Consider the following 15,445-nt stretch of genomic DNA (forward strand, 5'->3'; position numbering starts at 1 on the left):
GCTTTTTTTCATTTGGATTTCACTATATGCTAATGAAATTGAGCACCTTTTCAAATGTTTATTGGTCATTCTTTTGAGAGAACAATAAAGAAAAGACAAAAGACAGGGAAGGTGGGGAAGTGGGAGGCAGAAGGAAGAGGAGAAAAATCTGAAGAATATAAGGCTAATTAACGTTTGTTAATTCTGGATGAAAGATGCATGGGTTTTGTTCAGATTTCAGTATGTTTAAAATAACATAAGTTCATTAAAAAAATCATGTTTTGAACCAAATTAAACTTCGAATTAGTTCTTCACATTTCAGGTATTAAAGCCTGTGTGGTGCTTTTTGACAATGATCCCACATCACAAATTGATTCAGAAAATAGTAAGCACTTACTCGAAGGCCAGAAATCCTCCTCATGGTAACCTGGCGGTTTGAATCATGGTGTCCAGAAATTTGGTTTGGACCCGGGAACATGAAATCTCGTGTATTTTCATCATATGTAGACAGTGTTTCACCCACTACAAGAAAGATATCCTATGATTCAAATTATAACAAAATAGTCTACTTAGAAACAAAATCAAGCACAATACATACAGTGCCTGATGCCTTACTGAAATTTCTGCTTCAGGGTCATGGGTTTTTTGGGGTTTTTTTTTTCTATGAAAGGAAAATTAAAAGAAAGTTATGTTAAATGGATTCCTTATTCAGAAATGTAGTACATATTACTAATTTTCCTTCCCCCTTTTATAGAAGGGAGGTATTCATGTAAATTTTGTCAGTACCTATGTGTTTCTAGAGAAAAAAAGTCCTTGTAAACATATCAAGTTGGTATGACACTTACAAACCTAAAATGTTATTATCATCTTCATAAATTTTTTCTATCTTCCATTTTTTTCTAATTGCCATTATAAGACATTAGGTTACATGTCGGAAAAAAATATAGATATTTTCTAGAATTTGTGGTTACCCAAATTAGGTATATATGTAATATTCAAAGTCTTTTTAGGTTACTAATTTTCAGTAACATATAGCTCTCCACTTTTCACATAGAATAACTATTTGATTGAGATAGATTTCTCCTATAATCACAGAATAACAAAAAATCAAGGTATCCTCCATATTTTAATTTTACCTGCCCCAGAGATTTGTAATGTTTACTAAACAGTTAAGGTTTTATTCCACCCCCATTCCCAGTAACAGTCAACACACAAAAACAAAGATAATTTCTTTATCAACAAAAAAATATAGTTTGAGAAAAATCACAAAAACTCAAAGTCAATTTTTATGAATGTCACAAAATATGCCAGGATGATAACATAATTTTCCACTTTCATGTATTACTATTCATTCAATTTTAGAACAATATGTTCAAATACTATTTATGTGAATCTTTATGTATTTATTATTTTCATCTATTGATGTTTTGTGCATAGTGGACCAATACTAGAAACTCAACATTGTTCTTAATTTGGGAAGAAGGGGAAAATATGTATTTTTTAAAAGCATTCTTTGACATGGGTTTGCACATCAATTATCTTATCAAAATATAATACAGTACCTGGTGGAACTAGTTGAATCAACTCAAACAATGCTGTATCATCTGAAAGTTTAAAGAAAAATTTCCTTAAACAAATTAACAATAAACAAAAATTAGTTACTTTATCATAAAAGTATCTAAAAATCCTGGTAATTGCTGGGTACACTACATATATGTTTCTATCTTAGTACACTGTGTATATTTTTTGGTTGCTATGTCTCTTAGGGCTTTATTAATCAATAGTAGAGATTGCCCCTTCAATCTCTCTGTTTTTTTTTTAAACTTTATATTTTTTTTTGAATTTTATCTTTTTAGAGCAGTTTTAGGTTTACAACAAAATTGAGAGGAAAATACAGAGACTTCCCATATATCCCTGTCCCCACACATGCATAACCTCCCCACCATCAATAGCACTCACAGGAATGGCACATTTTTTTTACCAGGGATGAACCCCATAGTCACATAATCACCGAAAGTCCATAGTTTACCTTGGGGTTCATTCTTGGTGATGTATACACTCTGGGTTTGGACAATTAAATGCATAATGACATATTCCATCATTATAGTATCATTCATAGTATTTTCACTTCCCTGATTTTCCTCTCTGCTCTGCCTGTTCATCTTTCTCCTCCACTTCAGTTTGCTCCTACGAGCAACCACTGATCTTTTTACTGTCCCCATAGCTTTGTCTTTTCCAGAATGTCATATTAGAATCATACAGTATTCAGGTTTTTCACATTGGCTTCTTTTACTCAGTAACATGCATTTAAGTGCCCTTCATGTTGTTAGTGGCTTGATAGCTCATTTCTTGTAAGTGCTGATAATATTCATGGTCTGGATGTACCACACTTTATTTATCCATATACCTACTATGGGCAACTTGGTTGCTTCCAAATTTTGGTAGTTCTAAAGCAGCTCTAAACAACCTTGTGCAGGTTTTTCCGTGGACATAAGTTTTTAACTCCTTTGGGTAAACCCCAAAAAGGGTAGTTGCTGGATTATATGTTAAGAGTACGTTTAGTTTTGTAATAAACCACCAGACTGTCTCCAAATTGCTGTTCCACTAGGAATTCCCAAGAGCCAGATATAAGCAGAGTTCTTGTTACTCAGTATCCTCACCAACATTTGGTGCTGTCAGTGTTTTGGATTTTAGCCATTCTAGGAGTGTGGTGGTATCTTGTTTTAATTTGAATTTCCCCAGAGACATATGATGTGGAGCATTTTTTCATATGCTTATTAGCCATCTTTATATCTTTTTTAATGAAATATCTGTTAAGGTCTTTGGTTCATTTTAAAAATAATGTTGTTTGTTATTTTATTATTGAGTTTAAAAGTTCTTTGTATATTCTGGATTAATGTCCCTTATCAATATTTTATAAATATTTTCTCCAAATCTGTGGTTTATCTTCTAATTCTCTTGATATTGTCTTTCACAGAGTAGAAATTTTTAATTTAAATGAAGTCCAGCTTACCAATTATTTCTTTCATGGATGATGTCTTTGCTGTTGTATCTAAAAAGGCATCGTTGTACTCAAGGTCATCTAGGTTTCTTCCTATGTTACCTTCTAATAGTTTTATGGTTTTGCATTTACAGTTAGGTCTATGATCCATTTTGAGTTAATTTTTGTGAAGGGTGTACGGTCTATATCTAGATTCATCTTTTTGCATTTGGATGCCTAACTGTTCTAGCACCATTTTTTGAAAAAACTTTATCTTTGTTCCACTGTATTGCCTTTGCTCCTTTGTCAAAGTCAGTTGATTATATTTATGGGGGTCTATTTCTGGGCTCTCTGTATATCTTTATGAATATAAATTATGTCTTATTTCTTAAGCAGAGCTGTGAGGACAGTGGGGTATATTATATAACTCCTTATATTTTTAATACATCTGAAGTATTTTATAATACATTTATAAAAATAAGAATAAAAGATGAACTGTGTCTTTCTCCCTTCCAGGACCCATGAAAAAGGCATAATCTCTTTCTTTCTTTAAGGTCTGCCATTATCATCCAAGGGAAGTCTCAATCATTTAACCCAAGACCAGTATGTCCAATCTATGAAGAAATATTAAATATTTCCTATAGGTTATAATTTCTAATAAGAAAAAAAAACTGATATGGTCCTTTTCCTCAAAAACCTTATATTTCATTGAAAATATAAACATTAAAGGAAATAAGCACACAAATAAATTATATCTACAAACCACAGGGGCAATGAAGGCACTGCAGGTAGTGCTATAAACGACTACATCAACAAGACCTAATCTAGTCAGGGAGTCAGAGAAGCCTGAGAAGAGCTCTTTAGGATCTGATCTATAGCATGAACAGGTGTAAACTGAGGCACTGGGGAGGTAGAGTTTTTCAAGCAGGAGGAACAGGATGTACAAGGGCTTTAAATAGTGCACAGCAGGGTAATCTGACAGATTAGGTGTTTGAAAAATAACCCTCCTTCAAAAATCAACTTGAAAAGGTAAACAATGAAAGCATGAGAGACCTAACAAGATAGAAAAAATTATGTCTGAAACTCAGTATAAGAAAGACACACAGAGAAATAGCCCTGGCATTTGAGGCTACTTTTCTTTCCGGATATCCGACAGTCCTGGTAGAGGTAGCTCAGAGGCTGAGAAGCTGAACATAGCTTTTGATAAATTAATGAAGTAAAGGACCAAAAACTGGAATATCATAGCCTTGGAAAGAGATAGGAGGGGAGGTCCGCTGGTAAGAGACAATGGCCTGATAAATTGACTAGGCTATAAGATTGGACCTTGAAAAAATAAACTACAAGGGTAAAGAGTAAACTAAAATTAGATAGCCAACACTATATACTGAATGTTTGTATTCCCCCCAAAATTCTATGTTGAAATCCTAACCCCCAATGTGGTATTTGGAGTTGGGGCCTTTGGGAGGTAGGGCGAAATCCTCATAACGAGATTAGTACCATTACAAAAGAGACCCCAGAGAACTTCCTTGCTCGTTCTGTCACATGAGGACACAGAGAGAAGATGGCTATCTATGAACAGAAAGGGAACTATCACCAAACACCAAATCTGCTCACCTTAATCTGAGACTTCCCAGCCACCAGAACTGTAAGAAATAAACTTTTATAGTTTATAAGCCACCTAGTCTATGGTATTTTGTTATAGCAACCCAAATGAACTAAGACAGCCAACTAGGACCTAACGGCTAAACTTGAATCATCCCAAATCCTATCTGAATTAAGGTGATCCAGAATTGCTAATCTCCCCTAGAAATTTGCCAAATCATCATAAATCTTTTCTAAAAGAAAATATCATCATCTAAGTTTTCAAATATTTCAAAAATTTCTACATTCAAAGTTTGACAATCAATGAAAACTGACCAAGTGTACAGGGAAAATGAAAATTGGGTTTGAAAATAAGAAAAATAACAGACAGCAAAAATAGATCAACAGGAGATCCAGAAAAATTAGTTATCAGACTGGGACTTAAAATATGCTTAATACTTTCAATAAAATAAAATGCAAGGTTGAGAATGTGAGTAGAGAACTAGAAACTATTATAAAAAACCAAAGGGAGATTTTTTAACTGAAAAATAAAATAACAATAACCAAAAAAACCCCATAACGGGTAGATTTATCAGCAGATTATAAATGACCCTGGAGAGATCTATAGAATTAGAAGAAAAAAGTAAATATCTTAAGAAAAGCACGGAAAGCCAAAAGGATGGAGAACATAAAAAAGGATACACTAAGAGGGTCTAACAATGTGTAATTGGATTTGCAAAAGGAAAGAAGAGAAAAGAACAAAAGCAATATTTTAAAGGTTAATGCCTGAGAATTTATTTGAAGAAAAATATCAAGAAACAAACACCAAGCAGAACATATTTTAAAATATACACACAGATACATATACATACACACATACGTGTAGAGTTGGGTACATCAAAGTAAAACCACAGGAAAAAAGACAGAAGATATTAAAAGAAGCCCATGGAAAATGACAGAATACCTTTAACAAAATAACAATAAAATTAACAGATGATTTCTCAACAAAAACTTAGGGAATGAAAAGACAATGGGATAGTATTTTCCAAGGGCTAGGAGGCAATAATCCCAAGGTCAGCAAAACTAGAACTTCAAAAAGTAAGACAAAATAAAGACATTTTCAAATAAATAAAAATCAAGATAATCTATCACCAAAAGATGACTGAGAAAGGAACTGTGAAAGTATTTTCTTCAGAAAAAAAACAATAAACTGAGCAAGAAGCTCAAAAATGAAAGGAAATAAAGAAAAACAAAAAAGGTAAAATATGGTTATAAAGTAAAAAGATAATGCCGATACAACAATAACAATAATATTTTGTGTACTTTAACTGCATACTAATTTAAAATGCAGGGCAAAAAAAACCCCACATAAAATCTAGAAGGGACATAAATGAACCAATGTAGTGTAAGCTTCTTCATGTCCTAGAAAAGGTAAAAATAAAAATACATATATTAGGGTTTGATAAGTGATGCATGCGTTCTGCAACCTCTATGGTAACCACTGAAAAAAACAAAATAGTAAAGAACATGTACCTCCAAGTTAATCAAGGAGTAGAAATGAAAGAGCAAAAAACAGAAGAAAAAAAGAAGAACAATAATATTCAACAATCAGAACAAATAAAAAGTAAATAGTATATGGTAGATTTAAACCAAAATATATCAATATATACATTTTTTATGTAAACTTTTTATTTTGAGATGAGGATTCACATGCAGTAAGAAGACAGAGAAATTGCATATACTTCTTACCCATGTTCCCCCAATGCAAAAAGATACCATAGTCCCCCTTTATCCAGGGGGGATATGTTCCAAGACCTCCAATGGGTGCCTATAATCATGGAGAGCACTGATCCCTAAATTTATTATGTTTTTTCCTATACATACAGAGCTATGATGAAGTTTAATTTACAAATTAGGTATACTAAGAGATTAATAATAAGTAATAATAAAATAGAAAAATTATAACAACATACTATGATGAAAGTTATAAGAATATGGTCTTTCTCTCTGTCTCAAAATATCTTACTGTACTGTATTCACCCTTCTTGTGATGATGTAAGATGATGCGAGATCATAAAATGACTGTGGTAAGATGAAGTGAGGTGAACGATTGTTAGGCTACTACTGACCTTCTGACAATAATCGGTCGGAAGGAGGATCATCTGCTCCTGGACTGTAGGTAACTGACACCATGGAAAGCAAAACCCCAGATAAGGGGGACTATTATAGTAAAATATATCCCAACCACTGTGACACGGATACAATCCACTGGTTTTATTTAGATTTCTCCAGCTTTATTTGTACTCATTTCTGTGTGAGTGTGTGTCTATATTTAGTTCTATACACTTCTGTCAAATGTGTAGGTTTGTGTATTCACCACCACAGCCAAGATACAGAAGGGGAGCATCACACGATGTCTTATGGTACCTTCTGTAGCCACACCCACCTCCCCTCCCCAAACCCATTCTCAGCCCCTGATAACTACTCACCTGTTTCTGGTTTCTATAATTGTATCACACATTGTAAGAAAAAGTCTAAATCAACCAATTAAAAGACAGACTGAATTTTTATTTATTTTTATTTAAGAAAAATTTTTTTTCAGATTGTATTTTTAAAGGAAGAAAACTCTTTTCAAATCTGCTTGTAAAACACCCATGTAAAATATAAGGACATATGAAGATAGAAAACAAAAACATAAACAAAGATATAATATATTAAAAGTAAAAAAAACAAACTGCTAGCTTGGCTGCACTATAAAAGAGAGAGAAATCTTCAAAGAAAAGCATCAACATAATAAAAATTCACCAGTTGATGAATACATGGTAACACTGGTCAAGAGAAAAGAGAAAAGACACAAATTACTAATATCAGGAATGAAAAGAGACAGAGGTATTTAAAAATTCTAATGACATTATAAATACATTCATGCTACTGAATGTATTGAAGGTACCTGATCAGAATCATAATTCAAACAAAAATGATTAAACAATTATAGTACAATTGGGGAAATGTGAACTGAATGGATATTTGATGATAAAAAATTAATATTTTTTGGTGCGATGTAATGTTTCTTTATTTTGGATATTCATATCTGATCCAATTCTAACATTTACTTCAAAATAATGACGTATTAAAAAAGAGCAAATTTCTATCAAAAGAAAACTTAGAACTTTTACAGATATAGAAAAAACTAAATGGTTATATATATGTATATATATATACACGCATATATGTGTATATGTATGCGTGTGTAGATATACGTGATCTGTTGTTTAAAACCTAACAACAACAACAACAGCAAAAACAAAACAGTAAGTCAGTGACTTCACTGGTGAATTCTTTCAAACTTCTAAGGCAGGAAACAGTGTCAATTATATACACATTCTTTCAAGGACCATAAAAGAGAGAACACTTCTCAACTTGTTTTACAAGCCCAGCAAAACCTTGATACCGAAACCTGACAAGAAGCTCACAAAAAGCAAAAATGACAGGCTATCTACCCCAAACCTACATTTTAGATATTGGTATCCTTAGATAAAATCATATGATGCCTGAGATTTACTTAAAAATAATCTTAAAAAAGTGATGATCTAAAAAAGAGCTTCTGGGGCACCTGGGTGGCTCAGTCAGTCAAACATCTGCCTTCAGCTCAGGTCATGATCTCAGCGTTCTGGGATCGAGCCCCACCATCAGGCTCCCTGCTCAGTGGAGAGTCTGCTTCTCCGTCTTCCTCTGCCCCTCCCCCCACTCATGCTCTCTCTCGCTCACTTGATAACTCTCTATCTCAAATAAATAAATAAAACGTTTAAAAAGATTTAAAAAAGTGATATACTTCAAAATATTCTTTAGATAGAGATAAAACAACATTAGCCATGAGTTGATAATTACTGAATCAAGTGACAGGTCAGGGGTGTTCATTTTTCTCTTTTGTCTCCTTTTGTATATTTATTAAATTTTCTCTTAATAGAAAAGCTTTTTAGAGTATTTTTGATTAAAAAAAGTTGTGCATGCTCTAAAAGCATCACTATGAAAACTCCTATTATACTGTTTTGTTAAAGTTCTCTACTGCCTTTTCCATCAAATCTACAGAAATTATACAACGGAATACTGTTCAGCCATAAAAAAGAAGAAATCCTACCATTTGGAATGACACAGATGTTGAAGGCATTATGCTAAATGATATAAGTCAGACAGAGAAAGACAAATACCACATGAGCTCACTTATATATGGAATTTAAAAAAAAATAAACTACCAAACTCATAGAAAAAGACATCATATTTGTGGTTACCAAAAGCAGGTAGTGGGGGAAGGAGAAACTGGAAGAAGGTGGTCAAAAAGTACAAGCTTATAAGTGATAAGATAAGTAAGTACTGGGGATGTGATGAACAAATGACGACTACCATTGCCACTGCCACACGAAATACAAGGATGCTGTTGAGTCAATCCTAAGAGTTCTCATCACAAGAGAAATTTTCTGTCCTTTTCTTTGTATTTATCTATATGAAATGGTGGATGCTAACTAAACCTTTCGTGGTAGGGGTGCCTGGGTAGTGCAGTCGGTTAAGCAGCCGACTCTTGGTTTCACTTAGGTCATGATCTCTGGGTGATGGGATCGAGCCCCCGCTGTCAGTTCCGCACTAAGCACAGAGCCTGCTTAAGATTTTCTCTCCTCTCTCCCTCTGGCCCTCCCAACTATGCACTCGCGTGCACGTGCGTGCTCAGGTGTGCGCGTTCCCTCTCCAAAATAAAAAAGTAAAATAAAATAAAATAAACCTATCATGGTAATCATTTTGCTGTACATAAGCCAAACCATCATGTTGTACACCTTAACATGTATGCACATAATGATGTATGCCAATTATTTCCCAATAAAACTGGGGAAAAACCCAGTTTTTAGAGGAGGAATCTTACCAAGAAATTAATCATCTCCTTTTAGTCTCGTGCCATCTGATTTTGTGGACTGTTCATCCTCTTTCTTACTGCAATTTCTAAACCTCGGGATCCCTACCACTTTTCACTGAAGATGAAATATGTTCCCTTGAAACACAGAACTTTGTCATAATTTTGAGCAATACCAACTTCCATGTGAATGCCTCATACAACAGTTCTCTGTTTTCCTCAAATCCAGTACACTTATGCGAAGATTCTGATTATTTATTTACATGTCTGATTCTTCTTTTACTAAAATGGGGCTATATTTGATTTATTTCTGAATCCCTTATATTCTCTCAGAGTATGGAGTCTGCATAGGTAATCAAAAAGTTAAAAAAAAACAAATTCCAGTTCTTATCATAGGTCAGTCAATAAGCAACTTTTGCTTAAGCCAACTTTTCTATTATTCCTTGAATCACAGGACACATTCTATGAATACACCATGCTATTTCTCATCCCTTTTCTAATAGAGGGAAGAACAGAAAAGGGTTAATGCTAAACATGTTGCTGAAATAAGAGCTAGGCTTTTAAGAAACTTGATCTATTGCATTTACAATAATTCTAATACTTGACCACCAAGAAAAGTCCTGCCCTCTAGAAAATAAAATGAAATTTTATTAGAAATTAAACACATTAAATAAGCCTGGGATAAGCTGTCTTAATTTTCTATACATACCAACACTGTATTTTCCTGAGGTCACTTATTCTGCAACCTCAACGACTTGAGAAACATGATTACAAACTAGAAAATACATCTTTAAAAAAAGGTTAAGGGTAGGCAAAATAACAGTAGTATTTACTATCATCTAGAGAACATCTCATTTGCCAGGACTGAGCTCCTATGAGTTTCACACAAATCCTCAAGACAACCTTAACAAGTCAGTGTTCCTTTTACAGATAAGACACAGAGCCTAAAGGTTAAGGTTTCCAAAGATTGTAAGTTCCTGAGCTGAGATTTGAGCTGGGCTCTAACTACTTGTCTTCAAAGCCTGTACCGTTTTCATTAACAGCCTACTGGACCTAGAAAGTGAGACTTACAAAATAAATGTAAAGTGAGGAAGTTGTATTTTGAATAAGGAGTAAAATAAAGAATAGGACATAGCTAGATGGGGGTGAGTATGAAGGCAGGGAATATTTTTTTTCAGATGGGAATATACAGCATGTTTATATAGGGTGAGGGTTCACAAGACGGAAGTTGAAGATACAGGAGGAATAAAAAAATCTAATGACCAAGGGGCGCCTGGGGGCTCAGTCAGTTAAGCATTAACTCTTGGTTTTGGCTCAGGTTGTGATCTCAGGGTTGAGACTGAGCCCCGCGTCAGGCTCTGGGCTGCTCAGCATGAAGTCTGCTTGAGTTTCTCTTACCCTCTCCGTCTGCCCGCCGCCCCACTTGTGTGTGCTCTCTCTCTCTCTAATAAATAAATAAATCTTTAAAAAAATATCTAATGACCAAGATACTAGAAATGGCATAAGGAGGTAAGTAAGGGGGACAAGTAGACAGAAAAACCGTGAGCAGAGAAACTCTAATACCAGGAGAAATAAGATAAAAATGGGTAATAATGTAGGTGACTTTTAGGACAAGGGTGCAGTAAATGAAGGTGGATTACTACTATAAACTTCAATTTTGGTTGGCAAAGTAGGAAGTGGAGTCATCTGTTCATCTTAAGAATGTTGGAGTTTATGGGACGCCTGGATGGTTCAGTCGTTAAGCATCTGCCATCGGCTCAGGGCGTGATCCCAGAGTCCTGGGATCGAACCCCGCATAGGGCTCCCTGCTCTGCTGGGAAGCCTGCTTCTTCCTCTCCCACTCCCCCTGCTTGTGTTCCCTCTCTCGCTAAAAACAAAACAAAAAAAAAGAATGTTGGAGTTTAAACACTTAGAATATCCTATAAGAGAAATTAGACAAGAAATTCCCCAAGAAGTAAAAAGACTGAAAAGGTAGCACTGAGAAGCAACTTATGTTGGTACAATCTGAAGGTCATGAGAGTCAATCACCAACACCAAACTCACCTAGAATAAAAGCCAGGAAGGCAAATGGTAGCTATGACCCTTTATTAAGAGTCTTTTACATGTCAGCCTTGATTTAATATCTGGCTTAATGAAATAAAGATTTCTGCCTCTGATAATAGCAATTTATACAAAGCAGGCCAATCATCCTACTAAGAAGATTAAAAAATCTGGTCAAACTATTTTTAAAAATCTGCCTGAAGCCATAGAGAAGCAAATAAAACAGTGAAGAATTACAGAGCCAAAATCCTGGAGAAGAAAAATCCATGAGGATGAACCAGACATTGGAGTTGTTTTCTCTCCAAGGGCATCTGCTAATTCCAGAAAAGACACATGAAGAGTTGATGAATTTAGCTGAGATTTTGATGGTCTTGCAGACCTAGAAGCAAAATATGAACATAGAGCCTACTAATGAGGAGAGATTTTCATAGACTCTCCACACTTTAGCCCCTGAAAGGGCCCAGGAATAAAGAGGAACTGGAAATAACCTGGCTTTGACAAGGACTGAAACCTGGCTTCAAATGACCTTACTCTGTGACATTAGACTGACATGATCAAGGGTTGGTAGTGCTACTAGCAGCTTAGAACAGGGAAATAAAAGCAAACAGAACCCATCTGGAGAAAGACAGCATGATGCCATGCCCCCAATTATCTCTACAATTTTTCACATACAATGTCCAATACACCAAACAACTAGGAATAGTTGTTATTTTTAGGAAACTGTTGAACACTATTAACTAAAGCTAATTATACACCTACTCTATGACCCAGAAATTTCACTTCTAAGAATATACCAAGAGAATTGAGTATATATGATTACCAAAATATTTACAAAAATACCCATAGTAGCTTTATTCATCATAATCCAAGACTAAAAACAATCCTCATCATCAGGAAAATAAATAAATTATAGTACAGTCATACAGTGGAACACCAAAGGGCAATAAAAAAGAATGGCTTACTGAGACACAACAACACAGATGATTCTCACAGACATGAGCCACACTCACAGAAATACTTATTCTACTATTTAATTTATACGAAGGTCAAGAATAGACAAAAATAGGGGCGCCTGGGTGGCACAGCAGTTAAGCGTCTGCCTTCGGCTCAGGGCGTGATCCCGGCGTTATGGGATCGAGCCCCACGTCAGGCTCTTCCACTATGAGCCCTTCTTCCTCTCCCACTCCCCCTGCTTGTGTTCCCTCTCTCACTGGCTGTCTCTATCTCTGTGGAATAAATAAGTAAAATCTTTAAAAAAAAAAAAAAAGAATAGACAAAAATAATCAATGTTGATAAAAGTCAGAATAGTGATTATCTTGAGGGGAGCACTGACTGGTAGAGGCACAAGGAAACCTTTCTGGGCAATGGAAACACTATGTCTTGGTGAATGGTGATTACTGACATACACAAATGTGACTAATCATTGATGAGTACACAGGGTTAAAATTAGTACATTAGACATGACACACAAAAAAATAGCTAAGACCATTTTCAAAAATTATAAACCTGGAGGACTTGAACTACCAGATATAAAAACTGAAGCTACAGCAATTAAGAAAGCATAGTATACATGAAAGGATGGACAAACAGACCCATGAAACAGGACAGAGACTTTAGAAAAAAATTTGCACGTATAGAGGCACTTGATTTAAGACAAAGTAACATTACAGAGTGATGAGAATAAGAAAAGTCTTTTCACCAAATAGCATTACACACACAGATAATATATAAAATAAAAATGAAATTTTATCCCTACCTCAAACCATAGATAAAAATGAAATCCAGGTGAACTGTAAGTCTAAATGTAAAAAGTAAAGGAATAAGGTTTTCAGATTACATAGAAGAACATCTTCATAACTTAGGGTAGGGAAAGAATTCTAATACATGACCAAAAAAAAATAACCACTAAGCATAAAGAAAAAATTAATAAATCAAACTACATAATTAAATTAGACTATATTAAAAATAATTTGTTCATCAAAAGAACAAGAACCACTAATAGATAAAAAAATGCAAGCCACAGAGTAGGAAAAGATATTGCAATACATATAACTGATGGAGGGTTTATAACTAGAAAATATAGAAAATTCCTACAAATTAATAAGTAACCTGATACAGAAATGAACAAAAGACAAACATTTCACACACATTATAAAAAAGATGTCCAGAAAGATTGATAAACATATGAAGAATTGGTCTACTTGATTTGTCTTCAGGGAAATGCCAAATAAAACCACTATTCCCCAATCATAACAACTAAAATGAAAAAGTCCAGCAACGCCAGGAGTTGGGAAGGATGTGGAGAACAACTTTCACCAACGGCAGAGTGTATACTGGTAGAGCAACAGTGGAAACTGTTTGGCATTGTTTACTCATTGTCTACTTAGGGCACTGACCCCACGACTTAGCGATTCCACTTCTATGTCTATACCAAATAGGAACACGTGCTCATGAGCACCAAGTCACGTAATCAGGAATGTTCAGAGTGACATTAGTCATAATAGCAAAAACTAGTAAGCTAAATGCCCGTCAATGTCCACAAATAACAGAATAAATAAATTAGAGTACAGTCACAAAATGAAATACTATACAGCAATAAGGATAAATGGATTAGTTACTCATAACAACACAGATACATTTCTCAAGCAAAATGCTGAGCAAAAAAGCCAGGCACAAAAGAATTCGCACAGTATGATACCATTTATTTAGTGTTCCAAAATAGGCAAAGCTAAATTATATTAGACATTAAAATGGAAATTCTTTTGTGAAACAGAGAGGAAATAGTGATTAGGAGGGAGTATAAGGGAAGCTTTTTGAAGTTTCAGCAATGCTCTGTTTCTTCTCATTACACAGGTGTTCACATTGTAAGATTTCTTTTTTCTTTTTAAAGATTTTATTTATTTATTTGTCAGAAAGAGAGAGAGCACAGCAGGGGGAGCAACACGCAGAGCAGGCAGTCTCCCCGATGAGCAAGGAGCCTGACACGGGACTTGATCCCAGGACCATGGCATCATGACCTGAGCCAAAGGCAGATGCTTAATCACCTGTGCCACCCTGGTGTCCCTCACGCTGTAATATTTCAATGAGTTAAACACGGTAGGTTAAATATATGCATTAGCTATGTTCCCTTCTGAACCCTCACTAAAAAAAACCAAAGGATTAAACACACACACACACACACACACACACACACACACTCAATGGCAAAACCTGAGAGGAAACAATTTGAACAGAAGTGGTAACTGAGTTAACAGGAGAAAGGACCTTAAGCCAATAGACAGGAAAGCTTAGGAGCAACCCATATTATACTCAGGAATTCCTAACAGATTTAGTAATTGGTGGTGCCAGGTACCTCCAGAAATGACGGAATCAATGGGGCTAAAAGCCAGAGCAGTTGAAAGTTTAAGAAGCAGTCAAAAACCCAGATTCCAACCCCAGTTTACACTGCTACTGCCTTTCCCGATACTCAGGCAGGTAACTGGAAGTTTATTCTCTTATTGGGGGGGGGGCAGGGAGAAAAGGCTGAGAGGGAGGGAGAAGGGAAGGGAGAGGAGATGTGGAGAAGAGGAAGGATTAGTCACCCTCATCCTTGTCATTGTTGTTCTTGGAATGGAAGCAGCAGATACAGCTGATAGCAGGGCTACTCTGAAAACAGGCAGATTACGAGTCTGGGCTACATACCGATATTTTACCACAGCTGCTTCTTCTACAAGGTTCTGAAATCAGCAGTAGCCAAGTTTATAGTCTCTAGGAGAAAGATAGGACTGATTTTTCTATTGAATACAACCAGCTAAAGAGAAAAAACATAAAAAGATGCTGACATCCTAAGTTTTCCAATAAGAGGGCCCAGAGAAATCACCCTACTTTAAAGTCCATATTGACAATCTCCATCCAGGAAGAACCCCCAACAGATTTAGTAATTGGTAGTGCCAGGCACCTTGGTACATAATTTCTAAAAGCATATT

General features: G+C 35.2%; 1 protein-coding gene across 1 annotated transcript in view; it reads right to left on the bottom strand.

Annotated features, from left to right (window-relative positions):
• Positions 1-15,445, bottom strand: part of SPATA6 (spermatogenesis associated 6) — a 144,246-nt gene that overhangs the window by 93,570 nt on the left and 35,231 nt on the right. The window contains exons 4-5 of the mRNA XM_034655606.1: positions 1,542-1,583; positions 377-501 (exon numbers count right to left, since the gene is read on the bottom strand). Of these exons, the coding sequence (XP_034511497.1) occupies positions 377-501; positions 1,542-1,583 (167 nt within the window). The remainder of the gene's footprint in view (positions 1-376; positions 502-1,541; positions 1,584-15,445) is intronic.

Source organism: Ailuropoda melanoleuca, chromosome 2 (genome assembly GCF_002007445.2).
Source record: "Ailuropoda melanoleuca isolate Jingjing chromosome 2, ASM200744v2, whole genome shotgun sequence".
Classification (NCBI taxonomy): domain Eukaryota; kingdom Metazoa; phylum Chordata; class Mammalia; order Carnivora; family Ursidae; genus Ailuropoda; species Ailuropoda melanoleuca.